This window comes from Condylura cristata, unplaced genomic scaffold, assembly GCF_000260355.1.
Source record: "Condylura cristata isolate star-nosed mole 26May11 unplaced genomic scaffold, ConCri1.0 scaffold00040, whole genome shotgun sequence".
Lineage (NCBI taxonomy): Eukaryota > Metazoa > Chordata > Mammalia > Eulipotyphla > Talpidae > Condylura > Condylura cristata.
Window position 1 is genome coordinate 3,818,218 of NW_004567141.1, and position 15,944 is coordinate 3,834,161.

The 15,944-nt window shown below is 50.2% G+C and overlaps 1 protein-coding gene across 1 annotated transcript in view; it reads left to right on the forward strand.

Moving 5' to 3' along the window:
- Positions 1 to 15,944, forward strand: part of IL6R (interleukin 6 receptor) — a gene marked incomplete at its 5' end in the record, with an annotated part of 45,446 nt that continues 29,502 nt past the window's right edge. The window contains one exon of the mRNA XM_012733254.1: positions 1 to 55. Within this exon, the coding sequence (XP_012588708.1) occupies positions 1 to 55 (55 nt within the window). The remainder of the gene's footprint in view (positions 56 to 15,944) is intronic.

Consider the following 15,944-nt stretch of genomic DNA (forward strand, 5'->3'; position numbering starts at 1 on the left):
GCCCTGCTGGCCGCGCGGGGGGCGGCTGTGGTCCCCGGACACTGCCCCGCGCTAGGTAAGGGCTTCGCGCGCGCTAGGAGGGTTGGCGCTGCCGGCGGGTGGGGGAAGCCGGGTGGCCGCCGCAGGCGGGGTAGGGGCGGTTGGTGGGAGGAAAGGAGGGCAGACGGCTCCCCCTTTTCGTGGCTAGCTTAGGTCCCGCGGTACAAGGTGCGGTCCCCGGCTGACCCAGCTGTTCGGTGGCGGGCGGTCGCTCGCGCGCCCCCTGCTGCATCCTGCGCCTTTGGCGGGGTGCGCCCTCCAGCGTGCGTCCTGCGCCCGGGAAGCTCCCTGTTGTCTTCGTAGCCGACTCCGGTGCGCTCTAAGAAACCCGTGCCGTTGGTCTCCTTCACATTGCCACCCCGAGCCTTCACGCAAATGAGTCCCGGACTCCGGAACGCATCTAGAGGAGATGCTTGAGAGTTTGCACCCTGGGGATCTTTGTGTCAGTCCCTGGCGTTTGCCGCCCCCTCGCCTGACTCCCCTCAGCCCCAGATGTAAGTGTGGGTTGGCGGCGCCCAGACTGTGATGGGGCTGACAGGGGCGCCCAGTCACAGACCCTCTCCACTGCCTACACTGTCTTCAGCCTATACCAGCTCTTATGGAATTTAACCTAAGTGAGGAGTTGGTGAGGGATGGTGTTGGCTAAGGGCCAGCATACACAGGACTCCCCTTACAGAGGGGGGTGAAGCGGAGGACAGCTCTCTCGGACTGTAATCCGCCCCTGGCAGGCTGGCCTTTTTATGGGCTCTGGCCACAGGCCCCGTGTGTCTACTCTTCGGAGAGACTGGACGACTGCTTCTCCAGAGGTTTATTTTTAGGATCTGAGAGCTTTTTTGAGGACACAGAGGAAAACCAAAGGGGGCAGTTGGTGGACTTCCCGGAACAGATGTGATGGGTGATGGGTGACTCTGGCTTTTGCTGCTAGACCACGCTGGGCTCTAGCTCTGGGTGACTGCCCTCAGCCTGATAATCTCCCTGCTGGGAAAGTTCTAGAAGTAGAGGCCTCCGTTCCTGAAGCTAACTTTGCTTTCTGGAAGGGGTGTTCCTGGTGCTTGGAAGAGAAAAGGAGAAGGCTCCCTTATCTCTGCTCCTATTTAAATCTCCTGCCAGTAACAGCTACTGTTGGTTGAGGTGGTTTTCTAATTCTCCATAGAATCTAAACATACTTTGTTTCAAAGAGGAGACTGGGGTTCAGGGGGATAGGGCTGGGACTTTAGGTCTGGTTGGGAGAAGCCTAGCCCTTATGGTCCTGTGCTTCAGGGTAGCAGATCCCACCTTCTGATCTCTTTTCTGATCTCTAGCCCAATGTACAACTAGCAGAATGTAGAACCCAAATGTAGAAGTAGCCTAGCAGAGGAAGCAGGTAGGTGTTTGGGGGGCAAACTGAGCGCTGCCACTGTCTAGGGAGCCCCAGGACAGCAGAAACCAAGGGAAGGAAGTGGAGTTCTGGACTTTCCACCATACTGTCAAGAAGATACAATCTGAGCTGAAGCCTCTGTCGACTGGGGAGGGAGTAAATCTCCCTAAGCCGCCTCTGTTGCTACTCACGCTGCACCCCAGGGTCCCTGCCCCAGGGAGGTTACTGCTGTTGCTCCGGCTTCCTTTTCTTCTCAGTAGCCGCAAGGCACTGCCCGGGCTGCCGGTTGAAGTTAGTTCTCCATTTCCCTGGTGCTTATGAGGGATGGAAGGCCTGGCCGGCCCATGAAAGGCAGAACTGAGAGTTTGGGGGAGGAAGTGAAAGTCCTCCTAGCTCAGAAGGAAAATGCAGAGAAATAGAAAATACCCAGCTGCCCTCCCACACCCACATAGACTCAGCCCACAAGTTCGAGAGCAAAAATAAAGACATTGTACAGGAAGCATGGAGCAAATGACTGTGAGGCGTCTTGCTTTGGAGAAATGAGGGGCTGAGGGGTAGCCGCGGCCGGTGTGGAGGGGAAATCCACTAGCTCCCAGCCCTGGCAGCTTATAGCCAGGAGGCGAGATTTCCTCGGGAGCAGCACCGCCCACACATCTGGGTGCCGGTGGGACTGCTCAGGTGTGCTCACTGTCCAGGGGCCTGGACTGACCGGGGTTTAGGTGCTGGGTGCGGGAAGCCTGGGCAAGGGTGACTCAGGTTCCCTTGTCTTCTGCAATACCAGACCATGCACGTGTACCTTTACGTCTGTCAGAGTTCTGTCTCAGCTTCTGAAGTTCCCTTTAGTGCAGCCTCCTCCTGCCCCAAAAATCCTCTCTGCATTCCTAGCCTCATCCTTAGTTAGTATTTCTCAAAAAGGATAGTTCTGGATCTCGTTGCACCAGAGTTGGTTGTGTGGGTGTTGGGGTAGGGGCTGGGGCTTGACAAAAATGCCGGTGGTTGACTCCTCAGCTTACTGAGTGGAATTAAAGGGGAACGTCAGGGAGGAGACGCACACCCTTGTGTTTGGAAGGTGCTGTCAGAATCGAAGATGAGCAGCTAATAGGTAGGATGGAGGAGCTGCCTGCAGGTTTCTACTTCCCAGAAATCTCTCTGTGCTTTGCCCCCCCCCCCTTTTTTTATTCAATACGGCAGACATTTGCTGAGTCCACGTATAATCCTATGGGCCCTGTGCTGGACCAGCCACCTAGCTTCCACCTCGAAGCAACTTGGAAATGGTTAAGTGCAAATCCGTGAAGGGGAGGTAGAAAACTCAGCTCCTTGCTGTGGCTGCTTCATCCCAACTGTCTGGAGGCGGGAGTGGGGGACAGTGCTCTGGGAAAGGACCGGACCCTGAGGCTCGGACACACTGGCCCTGCCTGCATGACCTCTGCACCTGCCCCTGTGAACGGGGTGAACAGTCTCCCTTCCAAGGATTACACAAAACAGCCCAGGTGCCGACTGCTGTGAACCTGCACCCCCTTCCCTCGCCACCCCACTTTCCCTGGCCCACCAGTCTGCGTACCACAGACCCAGTGAAGAGGAGCATTCCTAGTCATATATATTTAACATATAGCTTCTTTCTTGCACTAGCCACATTTCAGGTGCTCAACTGCTCATGTGACTTGCGGCCCTCCAGTCAGTAGGCACAGACCTACACACCACCGAGAACTTTCTACTGGACGGGAGTGCCAGAGGGCTTTTCCTAGAGGTTTTCTGTTGCTTCTTCCTTTATCCCTCCCCAGATCTCCTTCTATCCTCCACATTAACACAGCTCAGCTGTACAAGCAGTGGTTGGTGTTGGAGAGATGATCTGAGCTTGGAGTGATCTTACCTCTCAAAAGGTAAGATCTTAGTGTTCATTTCATCTAGAAAAGATAGTCATATTCCCTCACAGGGTGGTTATGCAGATGAAATGAGCTAAGAAAGGTGTCATTCAGTGTGTAGGAAAATCTCTAGCACAGAGCAAATGGTTCAGTACCGGTAGTTAATGATTCACTCATTTGGAAAACATATTTTGAGCCCCTGTGTGTTCCAGGTTCTATTCTAAGAGCTGCAGATACCACAGTCAACAAAACAGACAAAAACCTCTGGCTTTTGGGGCTTTGTTCTAAGTGGGGATGTAAATTAAATATATAGATTGATAATGGCTACTGCTAAGGAGGAAAGATAATATATAAAAACAATAAAACGGGAACTGTGTGGACTGTGTGACTGTGTGAAGGGCATGGACAACTGATATATATATTTTTCTTTTTTAAAGATTTATTTATTTATGTATCTAAGAACCGGAGTACAGGCCAGAGCTGCAGGGGGTAAGAGGGTTCACCAGAGACGGAGTGGGGAGCAGGTGGACCTACTGAAATACCCTGCTGAGGGGAGCAGTGAACAAGTCAGGAGAGGTCTGCTGCGCCATGTGGGTCAGCTCCCTGGCCGGGGACCCAGCTGGTGCTTCAGTGGCCGTGGATAGATTCATAGTGCTGCAATTAACTCCTTGCACCTACAGGGAACCCTACAATTGATATTTTTGATGGAAGGCCAAGGAAGTTCTCCAAGATATTTGGATGAAGGCCTGAAGGAAATATAAACATATTTAGAAATTCCTTATACTTTCATCTTGGGCGGGAAATTTTCTGCTTCTTCCTTAATAATCTGGGACCTCCTGAGGGCCAGCTGGGTTCTGGACAGAGGATGCCATGGGGACACTCAAGTGCCCTCTGCTGTGGTGAAGTCTGAGGCGAGGGAAGTGCTTCAAGTCCTGTTGTTCACTTAGGTTAGAGTCTTCACAAGAGAATTCTCGAGGGCTGGAGTGGTTGATGGGAAGATGACAAAGGAAGGCTTTCTGCCCTCAGAGCACTGGTGGAGCCTCTGGGGAGCTGCTTTTGAGTAATGTGTAAGCTTTATTCTTTCCCCTGGGCTAAAGGTCAAAAGTGTCTGGCAGAGTCAGGCACTGTCTGGCTTTGGCCTGGGTTCAGGCGTGATGTCCACTGAGCCCAGCAGTCTCTGCCCTCCATCCCCTCACAGCACTGCACTTCTCTCTCTGATTGTCCCTGAGTCCCCCTCAGGCTGTCTCCCCAGCACCTGTTCCGGCCTCCATCCTTTGGTCTTCCCTGCGTCTGGAGGCTGTGGTTACGGTCACCGAGTGTGATGTGTCAGCTGTGTGCATGGAACTCTGCGCAGCTCTGCTTCTGTGGTCTCACTGGCTTCCCAGCAGCCCAAAGGGCATGGAGTGTGGACCTGTTGCATAGAGGGGTGGGCTCAGGACCAAAGGGGGAGGTCAGGAGGTGAGTTTTGGACATGTTGAAACTGAGGTGCATTTCAGACAAGAGCGAGGTGCTGAATGAGCTGGATACTGGAGTCTGGCGTTGGGGAATGAAAACTGAACTTGGGGTGTAAATTTGGGATCCTCTGATGTTATATCAAGTTCCCAGAGTAACTGAGAGTAACTGAGACCAAGAGCATAGAGAAGAGCCCAGGGCCTGATCCTGGAGCACAGCGACCTGAGAAGGTGAGGAAAACCAGGAGCACTGATGTCCTGAAAGCTGAGGAAGGACAACGTGGCAGAGGAGAGAGCAAGCCATGTGTCGAGGCCGCTGAGGCAAGTGGATGGCTGAGTGGACTTAGCCATGGGCCACGCTGTGGTGACTGGGGGTTTCGTGGAGTCACGGAGGCCAAAGACTGACTGGAGCACACTCAGGAGACAACAGGAGGAGGGAAACTGGAGACGTTAGGATGGGCAACTCCCTTGTAAACTTTGCTGTGGAGGAAATAAGGGAGTCTATACCTGCTGATGGAGAAGATCTCATCAGGGCCAACTTTGCTGTGTAAACTTTGCTGTGGAGGAAATAAGGGAGTCTATACCTGCTGATGGAGAAGATCTCATCAGGGCCAAAAATCGACAGAGGGAGGATTGTTGAAATAATGTCCCTGGGTAGGCAAGAGGAAACTGAGGGACAGAAAGGTTAAGTAACTCACTCAAGATCTACAAGGTTCTGGACCATCAGCTTATCCCCAGAAAAACTCCCATCCAACCCCAAAGCCCAGGGAGGTCAGGTGATCTTCCCTCCTCACAGCATCATCATTACAGATGCTCCAACACCTGCTTGGTGTGCGGCAGACAGTTGGCTTTTGCTCCAGAAAGTGTCTGCTGTCTTCTCTTAGGTAGTGAACAGAGTGAACGCTTGAGCCAGTGATTGTGACCCTCTCTTGTTCCCCTTTCCACTCATAATTGCAGGTCACCGTACATGAGCCTATCTCCAAGAGAGGCAGCTGGCGTAGCAGAGGGGAACAGCTCTGGGGCAGGCTGTCCAGGCTTGGCTCCTGGCTGCCCACCTACCCAGCTGGTGACCTCAGGGCCAGTCTCTTCAGTGAGGCCTAGACAACATAGCACTTCTCTAGGTATAACACAGAGATGTTGGTGCTGGACAAAAGTTATCGATCCTGGCCCTCCTTGGTGGCGCAGCAGGTAAAAGCACAGCACTGAGAAGCTAAAGCCGCTTCCGCATGAGTTCAATTCCCACCTGCCCCGGAGGAGATCCCATGGTGTGGCAGACCTCTCCTGACCCGCCCGCTGCTCCCCTCAGCAGTGTACTTCGTCCATCTGCCTGTTCTGCTCCCCACTCTGTCTCTGGTGAATCCTCTCACCGCCCCTGAGCCTCTGGCCTGTACCCCAGTTCTATATGCACAAATAAATAAATCTAAAAAAAAAAAAGTTATCGATCCTGAGTGTATTTTGATGGGAGGAGGGTGTGAGGATTTTCCCACAGAAAAGGGGAAAGATGTACTCATGCAGTGGGAATAAAACTGAAACCATCATTCTTGAGAAGTTAGGTGTGAAAAAGTGTGAGAAGATTTTAACATTGATGATCTAATATTTTGGAGGATGTATTATTTTTGCCATTTTATCATGGGAACAGTGACACAGAGAGGTCGAACTGGTCTAAGGTCACACAGTGAGGAAGGACAGGCTAGAACTTGGGTGTATTTGAATCCTGGGCTACTCTCGCTAGACTGGGAGAGAGAGCTCATTTCTTTCTTTTTTGTTACTTACTTTTTTTTTTATATTGAGGTAACATTGAGGTGAACTGGATGTGGTTCAGAGGCACAGTAGGGTCACAACTACAACTCATCTATTTCTATTAAGCAAAGAACATCCTTGGAGTTCCCAAGCCAGTAAGCTATGGAGATCTGGGGGTGCAGTGGCTTGGACAGAGTAGGGGCGCCGTGCCCTTTCCCTTGCCCTTACCCTAGGCATCTCTTCCATCCGGTAGGTTCCTTTTATAATAAACCAGTGATCTAGTAAAACAACTTCTTTTGATATTTCATCCTATGCCTACAACAAACACTTTGTTTATTTACCCTGTCTACATTTGATGGACATTTGATTATTTCTGATTTGCTACTACAGACAGTACTTCAGGGGATCACTTTACATCTTTCTCCTGTTGCTGGGGTGCGAGTAAAACAGCAGGTGGAGGCATGTTTGTAATTTTTTAAAAAAAGATTTATTTACGCATGTAAGAGCTGGGGTACTGGCTAGAGGTGTGGGGGGAGGGGTGAGAGGACTCACCAGAGACAGAGCGGGGAGCAGAACGGGCAGATCTGCTGAAACACACTGCTGAGGGGAGCAGCGGGCGGGCCAGGAGAGGCCTGCCGCGCCATGTGGGTCAGCTCCCTGGCCGGGATGGAACTCTTGGCGCAGTGGCTGCAGCTACAGATAGCTTCATAGTGCTGAGCCACCAGGAAGGCCTGATGTGTTGTAATTTTGAAAGAAAACAGAAGCTGCACCAATTCATACCCAGCATCAGTGAGAGTGCCCAAGTCTCCACCCTTTCACCTGAAATGTATCATATTAGTGTCTATACAGAAATGGGATAGACACTATCCCATGGTGGGATTCATTTGCATTTATCTTATCTGGCTGCCATCTATTGGTATTTTTCCTATTTTGAAGACATTTACATAATCTCTTTGTATGAACTGCCTATTCATATTCACTGCTCATTTTAAAATTAGACTTGGCTTTTTCCTTAGTAGATTAAGGAATTTGTCCTTTAAGATATGAGTTGAGTTCTTTAAGATATGAGAACACTTTTCTGCAGTTTATTTTAATTATTTTTGGCTTTTGGGGCAAAGGGTTACCAGGAAGATTTTTTTTATGTAGTTGGATGCATTAGTCTCCTTTATGACGTCTAGGTTTTGTATTTTACTTAAGAAAGACTTACCTGTGTTAATATTAAATTTTGAAAGATCTTTTTTTCTGGTGCCATGGAGTTTTTGATGTCTAAATATTTGATCCATTTGAATTTCTCATGGAATGAGTTATGAGGTATGGCTCTAAACATACTTCCAACCCATGTTTCTCCCACTGATTTTAAGTGAAGTCTTAGAAATCTGAAATTTCTGAGTATACTTGGTTATATATTGCTTCTCAGTGTAGTAAGTGGTTAAACACACAAATCCTGAGCCTTAATTGCCTGGGTTTGAATTCAGCCTCACTTCTAATTAGGTATGTAAGCAGCTTCCTCTTCTGTAAGATAGACTGTTGGGAGAATCAAGTTAGTAATCTGTGTGTATGTTTGCAATAGTGTCTGAATGTAGCAAACACACAGACTAAACTATTTTTTTAAATTGTGGTAAAATATGCATAACACAAAAATTATTATCTTAAGCATTTTAAATGTACAGTAGTGCCAACTAAATTATTCTTGTTACTTTTATTTCTGAACTTCCTAGTTCCTTCCATAATTTTTTCTGTTTGTTCTTATGCCAGTACCATATTGCTTTGTTTTCTGTAGCTTTGTAATATGCTTTAAAGTCTTAGGGCTAAAGCCATCTCATTTCTCTGCTCTTTCAGAATTGGACTAGCTATTGTTGCTTGTTTACTTTTCCTTTTTAACTTTAGAATAAGTTTGCCTAGTTCCCAAAAAAAAGAGGAAAAGACCTGTTGGCATTTTATTAGGACCAAGCAAAAATTAAAGATTGAGCACTGGCATATTCTTAACCCTGAGGCTTCCTATCTCAGAACTAGGCAGGCCTGATGAAGCTTATTTATGAAGGGAAGAGGCTGGGTCAGGCAAGCTAGAGCTGGATTTCACAGCTTTGCTGATGGTAGATGTGTCTGCTTTTCTATTTTCTGCTGCTACCTTTACTGTGATGTGGAGTGAACTGGAGCATATGTGTGAGTATGTGTGTTTATGTACAAGCTCAGGCCCAAGGGGTGGGGAGGGGGACATAGGTTGAAATCAAGCAGTTGTGGGAATATAGAGGGTGCGACTTTGGGTTATTCATAAAATTCTGTGCTGTAGTATCACACACACAGAGGAATGCACTCAGCATGTACCTGATAGCTTAATACGGCGTCACACACCTAGCAACTGGTGTACCCACTATATACACGAAGAACAGAACAGACCCCAGCAACCTCCCCTTGGGTCTCCTTTCAGTCACTCCTTGCCACAACATCTCCACTTGTACCTTTTTAAAATCAAAAGTGTTAGCTTTGTTTGCTTGTGTCTGAAAGCAAGGGGTGTGGAATCTGGGATATGGGAAGTAATGGAGGAGCATACATCAGATTCCCCACCCACCCCCACCGACACTCAAAGACTGATGTGGGCCAGGCCCCCAAAGCAAGCTGAGAGATGGGAAGACACAGGATCCTGTGTGCCATACCCCTGGGGAGGCAGTGGGTCATGGGGCAATGGTGGAATGTCCCAGAGCCCAGGGTTGCTGCTCTGGCTACAGTTAGTACTCAGGTAACTTCTGGGCTCGGATCTCCTGACATATAAAAATATGCAGCTGAGTCCGAGTCCTGGGAGAGTGACCCTTAGCTCAGTGACCCACCTGTGGCTGTAACCCCCAGCTGAGCCCCCTTTTGAATACATGTCCTTTATGTGTCCATCATGGGCATGGTGTCCTTCTTCATGCCAGCTTAGTCCTACATTTAATCTATCTCTTTATTTCTCAATCTGTTCTCAAGTTCATGGAGGTAGGGGGTCAGTTGTTCACCTATCTTAGATATCTTTTCCTTTAATTAGTTTATAATCTGAGAGGTGACCTCGGTCAGACCTTCTGGGCCCAGAGCCCGTTGTTTATCTCTGATGCTGCCAGGGGAGGATTAAATGTTTTTCTCTTGAGGAGCTGGTCACACGCGCTGGTGTCTGACTCAGCATCCAGCTCTACCTTTTTATGGATCTAAAGGCCCTCTATCCAAGCAGCATACAGTCAGTCCATAGTGCAGATGGGGAGGGAGGCCCAGCCAAGGTAAATACTGACTCCGCCAAATGCAAGGCAAATACAAGTAGGTACAGAAGTACAAACACATCAGGGTGGGGGCTGCCCACAGGAGGCAGCGATTGACAGAGGGGACTGTGGAAGAGGTGGGCTGGGGAGCTGAGTTACTGAACATGGCGGGGCTCCCTGCTATACCTGCAGCCTAGCCTTTTCCTAAGTGGTGGGCGAGGCGACCCTCTGGGGCTTTAGGGAGGAGTGAAGAGGTAACTGGTGAGACTGTGAGATGGGGGCACTTGTACTGTTAAAAAAGATTTATTTATTTATGCACACAAGAACTGGGGTACAGGCCAGAGGTGCAGGGGTTGAGAGGATTCACCAGAGACAGAGGGGGAGCAGAACAGGCAGATGGACTGAAATACATTGCTCAGGGGAGCAGTGGGCAGGACAGGAGAGCTCTGCTGTGCCGTGTGGGTCACCCTCCTGGCCGGGGATGAACTTGTGCTTCAATGGCTGAGGTAGCTTCAACCCCTTGTCACCAGGGAGGGACCGAGGTGGGGGCACTTTTAAACTCTTTAACTCCTCATGCCAGTGCTGCTGGTTGGGAGTAGAGAGAGGATCAAGGTTCTTGGCTCCTGGCTCCTGCAAGAGACTTCCAGGGGTGCTGGCCTGTGCTGTGCATGAGAAAGCTCTTTCCACATCACACATAACCCCCAGGCCCTAGGGCTCTTTGAAGGGTGGGAAGGCAGGAGAAGAGCAGGGAATGTCGAGAAAATTGGGGAGAAAAGCAGGGAGAGATACGGGGAGTTGGGGTGGAATATAGAGACCTTGGCTCCAGGAAAGAGAGGGGCTTTGGACAGACACAATGGGAGCCAGTGAGGACTCCCTGCCCCACTAGCTGTGTGAATCTGGGGAAGTTCCTTAACTTCTCCAAATGCCTCTTGGCCCCACATGAAGTGGGGGCCAGCCTTCCTCCATGGTGGGTAAAGGGCCTGTTACATGTAAGAGTCTGAAGTGGTGGGACGTTATGGTTAATTCAAGCTGGGAAGTCAGCGATAGCATTTGGGAGAAAGATCACCCGGGACCAGATTCTACATTCCTTTCCCTTTGCACATAAGGTACCCATATTGTTCTCTTGGCGACTTCTCTCAAAAGCCACTGCCTTTCTGATTGGGGCCTTTATCGCTGACAGGGGACATGCGGTTTCCCGTGAGCTCTTCTGAAACTGGTGCCTCTGCCTTCTGAGGGCTGGTGCTGCCAGCTGAGCCATCGTGTGCAGCTCAGAACGGGCAGTGGGATTAGCAGGCGTGTGCTGAACCTGTGTTCCCTGGGCAGTTGGGCTGTTGCTTACATAAACGGGCCAGGAAGCTGAACTTGTTTGTGCTGGCAAGAGCACAGCAAGCTGCAAGAGTTGAGAAATATGTGTCTCCATTTACGTGTTTTTCTCTGGTTATTGACATTTGCAAGTTTACTTGAAGAGGAATAAAAGCAGAAAAACAACAAAGCTGTTTGAGTTTCTGGCATCCAACCTCAGATCCAGAATAGGGAAGAACCCCACTTTTCAAGCTGCCAGGCCCCCAGCCATGGGGTGTTGACAGTGCTGGGGGTCCAGTGCCCCAGGGAGAGGGACTACATGGGCATGGGCCGACTGTTGGGTGTGGGGTGGATTGCCAGAGCGTGCCAGGACCTGGGGCTCTTCCCTGGAGGAAAGGGAGGCAAGGAGGTGTGGGAGTTTCTCTTCCCTGGAGCTCTGCAGGGATAGGAGAGGCCTTTGCCTGAGGTACTGGGGCGCCCTGGCCATCTGCAGAAGCCATCAACTATTAGAATAATCAATCCATAGATTAACTGTTTCAAGTTGAGCTATAATTGGAGGTCAACAGACAGTCGGGCTTCCTCCCCTCTGAGAACTATGGGCCGGTGTGTTGAGACACTGGAGCAGGGACCTGCATGTCATGGTCTGACTCCTCTTCTCAGAGGAGGGGTGGGGTGGTGCCTGTGAGCCATAAGGAGTAGAGCTCACACATCTGTCAGCCCAGAACTCCGCACCGGGCTGCCTCCCACTCCTGCACCTGCTAGAGATGGAGGTACTTGATATCAAATGACAAATCAGACAAGGCTCTACATTGGTGTCAGCCCAGCCCACCCACTGGATTATCAGTGACTAAACTAGGACCCACTTGTTTGGAGGCATCTTGGGTGAGGGTGCTGCCGCCCTGCCACTGACCCTGGCCTTGGGGAAGACAACAAAGGTTTTTCACAGCCCTTGGCCTCCCCCACCGCCCCCCTACTCCCGTGATGCTGTACAGTGCACTGGGGGTTTGCGTGGGGCACTGGGCAACAGTGCCGATCACCCTCAAGGTGATCGGAAGATGAACAGAAGGAAGCGGCAGTTTTGGCTCCTGGCCTGGAGGCCGGGATAGGAGGAGCAGTTCTGAGCTGCACATACCTTTGCCTGCACAGTCAGGTCTGATCCCTGGAGGGTACCAGCTCCCTGCCACCATGGGCTTTTGCTTCTCCATGCCTTTGCATGCTGTTCCGTGACTCCACTTACCAAACTCCCACTCATTTTTCATTTCTCAACCTAAATCTCTTCCCCGGGGTACCTCCCTTATAGGATGACTTACCCCTCCTCTTGGTTCTGTCAGTTTGTGGAGGATCTTGATCTCAGGGTGGTCTGTATTATAGTAGATTTTAGTTCTCCACAAGATTTTGTGGGGTTAAACAACGCCTTGATATGGCACAAGCAGAGGGGCAGGTAGAGATACCAGGACCGTCAGAGACTATCTGTGACCATCAGAGACGTCGCATCTTTTCAAAGAGCTGTCCATGGGGCCCCTTGGTGTCATGGGCTCTGACTCAGGGATTTGGATGAGGAAAGCAAGGGTGGGGTGGGTGGTGGCTGGAAGGGGGGACAGCTTTGCCCACTTGACTTTAGCCAGTTTATTGTCTTACGTACTTTCCTTTCTGAGTATTGAATTGTGATCATCCTGCGTATGATGCAATAAAGCTCTGTTTAGTACATAGTAGATGTTTAATCATAATCAGTTCTGTCTCCTGGGGCAGGAGACAGACCTTGCAGTTGATTGGTACACCAAGAAATTCTTGCGTTCTTAAGGAGGGGACAGGCATAGGCTTGTAACTCTGTCTCCAAAAGTCTGAGCTGCTGCTCAGGGCAGAGGCTGAATGGTGGGCTCTCTGCTGAATGCCAGAGTGTGCAGCCCGGCCATTCCCTGCCCTCCCCCATCGCCAGGACAGGAGTGTGGTCATTGGGAAGCCCCCTGCTCACTTTTTGTAGTGGTCTTTTCCCTTTGGCCCTCCCTCCAGGGGGGTAGCTTTGGGAGGGTGCTGACACAATATCCAGGAACCAACAAAGGTAGTAAGGAGTGTGTGTGTGTGTGTGTGTGTGTGTGTGTGTGTGTGTGTGTGATGATCTGATGTCTGCCTCAGGCCAACAGAGCTGAGGGCCAAGGGTGTAGAGTGCAGAGAAAATGACAGGACGCAGAGCTGTAGGGTGGGGGTGGACACTCTCAGGCCCTCAAGGTGCTCGAAGAAACTTCTTGTCCTGAAAAACATAGCCTCACCCCCTTCCCACTCCCTGGTGCCCGTTTGCTGCCTCCTCCTTGCATACATCCCTGTATATAACAACTTGGACAGACCCAGAACATACAGCTCTGTTTATTTCTATTTCTATAGCTATAGCTATGGTTATAACAATATACTGATATATATCTATGTCTATATGCACGTGTAAAGTGTTATATAAGTAGTGGTGTATGTAATAAAATATGTACTCATTATGAGTAAATAAGCAACTTAAAGATAACGCAAAAACCTCAGAAAGAGGAAAAGAGGAAGCCACGTCTAGACCCATCACTTGGAGAGCTAAGCAGCAGTGCCAGAAGCGTGAACATCGCTTCTTCCTCTTCAAGAGCTGTCCATGAGGCTCCCACGAGGCCCTCAGTGCAGTGGGCTCTGACTCAGGGCTCTGGGTCAGGCGGCAGAGGGCTGAGTGGGTGGTGGCGGGGGGCAGCTTTGTCCGCTTCATTTTAGCCAGTTTATTTTTTTATGGCCTTTCCTGTCTGGGTATTGGTTCGTGATCATCCCACCTATGGTGCTTTGAAAAGCGTGCTCAGCACAGTGCTATTCACAGGTTCTAGAAGAAATAAATTTTGTAAAAGGGCTGGGACAGGCAATCCTTGCCAATGGGTGGTTTATAATTAATCACTCCCCATTAAAAAAAAATAGTGACTCAGCTTCAAAGAGTCAGAAAACCATTACTCAAGTTCCTTGGCAGAGGAGGCACCATTCCGAGGCTCCTGCAGCTCTGCTTTTGTGGAAGAGAAAGAAAGTCCTTTTATTTGTGACTTCTCTGAGCTGCCCCAGTACTTTGGCCATTGTTGGGAAGTGCAGGAACAGAACAGCCCCTGCCATTGTTCAGGCTGCTCACTACACATGGCAAGTGCATGCCTCTGACAGCGGACAAGGGAAATGACTAGAGCAACAAATTTCCTGGCACTGGCCAGGCGAAGCGCACCGGAGAGCGCCCTCTGGCTCCAGACGCTGGTGCTCTGTCTTTAGCATCTCCTGCCTGTGACAAGCCGGTCCCTCCGGTTTCTGGTGCAGGACCTGGGGGGGGTGGGGGGGGTGAGCAGCGCCTGGCCGCACATGGCACCTGTGAGCAGTGAGTGCCCTTGAGAGTTTTCAGAGTGGAGGCCCCATCCCAGTGGGCACCTCTTAGGTGTCCTCCGTTAAACAAACATTTATTAAGCCCAGACTGAGCTCTCGGTGAGGGCTAGCTGGCCCTCATGTAGTCAGGGATGGAGGTGGGCGCGGTCTAGCAGCGGTCAGAGCCGTGGGTGAAACGCAAGGAAAGGCGCGAGTCGCCTGACGCTTGACTCCTGCTTGGACTTGCGGGCAGCTGCTGGTGTCCCTCAGCCTGTGTCCCTGCCTCCTGAAGTCTGAGCTCCACTCCTGAGCTGACGGAGGGGTGCTGTGAGCGTGGGGGTGGGGCTGGCCCTCCGCCGCTCCCCCGCCCCCTCCCCACCGCCCCCCCAGACTGTCCTGTTTTGGCAGTGCCTCCCACTTTGTTTCTCCAGTGATGGTAATTTGTACACGAGCTTAATTCCTTAGGTTTTATTCTTATAGCTGCCTTATCAAGTGGATATGGAAATGGAGAATAAAAATATTGATACAGGTTTCCCCTGCTTTACGGAAGTTTGCTTTTAGACACTTTGCTTTTATGAAAGACCTACATTCGTACCTGTTTTTGCTAACAGAGAGACATACAAAGAGGAGTTTTGCTTTTATGACCAAAGCAAAATAGTGTCCGGTGTTTGCTTTGCAGCAGACACTTGAGAGGCGGCAGTAACCCCAGCAGCAGGGTGGCCCCGGCTTCTTTCCTGGGAGCTACTTTAGACAGGCTGTGTGCTTGTCACATCATCCTTGCCTTGACTGTTGGTCAGGGTTATTGTACATTGTGTTGCTTGGTATTATTTTGTAGGTTATTTTGGGGCCTTGGGAAGACTCAAATATTTTCGTATCCATGAACGGGCAGTCGCTTCTCTGCTTCATGCCATTTCGGCTGCTGAAAGGTTTCATACGTGTGCTCTACTTTTGGAGGTAGGCTTTGTTTTCATAGACTACACTTGTGTGCAGTGCTTAGGAGTGTTGTGGGTCTCCTAAGCTTACCCTGATTCGGGCACGGATGGAAATCAATATGTGGCCTGGATGTCGCAAGTCAGAGCCTCCTGTCACTGTTCATCAGATTAAACACATGGTTTGTGGACAAGAAGGGCAAGGACACGTGCAGCCAGGACCAGCAGCTCTACTTGGATGAACTCTTGAGCTATTGCACCCACAGCGACGTGAGAGAAGGTTGACAACCACAATCCATAAGCACAACACTCGAAACAACCGGACTCTCCTTCAATAGCAGGCTATATAGTCATTTGTTACCTAGTGATGGGGAAACAGTCTGAGATATATGCCCCTAGGTGGTTTTGTCCTTGTGCAAACATCATCGCATATACTTGCACGCACCTAGATGATGTAGCCTGCTACACACGGAGGCTGTGTGGTCTAGCCTGTTATGGCCACTGTTTGATGTGTGCTCTGTCACCGACTGAAATCATTAAGCAACATGTGACTGTACGTTACACATGGGCACTGCATAGCAGTGAAAATGCATGACTACAGCTTCATGTACATAGAAACTTAGAAAAGCACATCTGAAAAAACTGTACCAAACCAATTATAGAAAGCTCAAAAATTGGGCCCTTCCTGG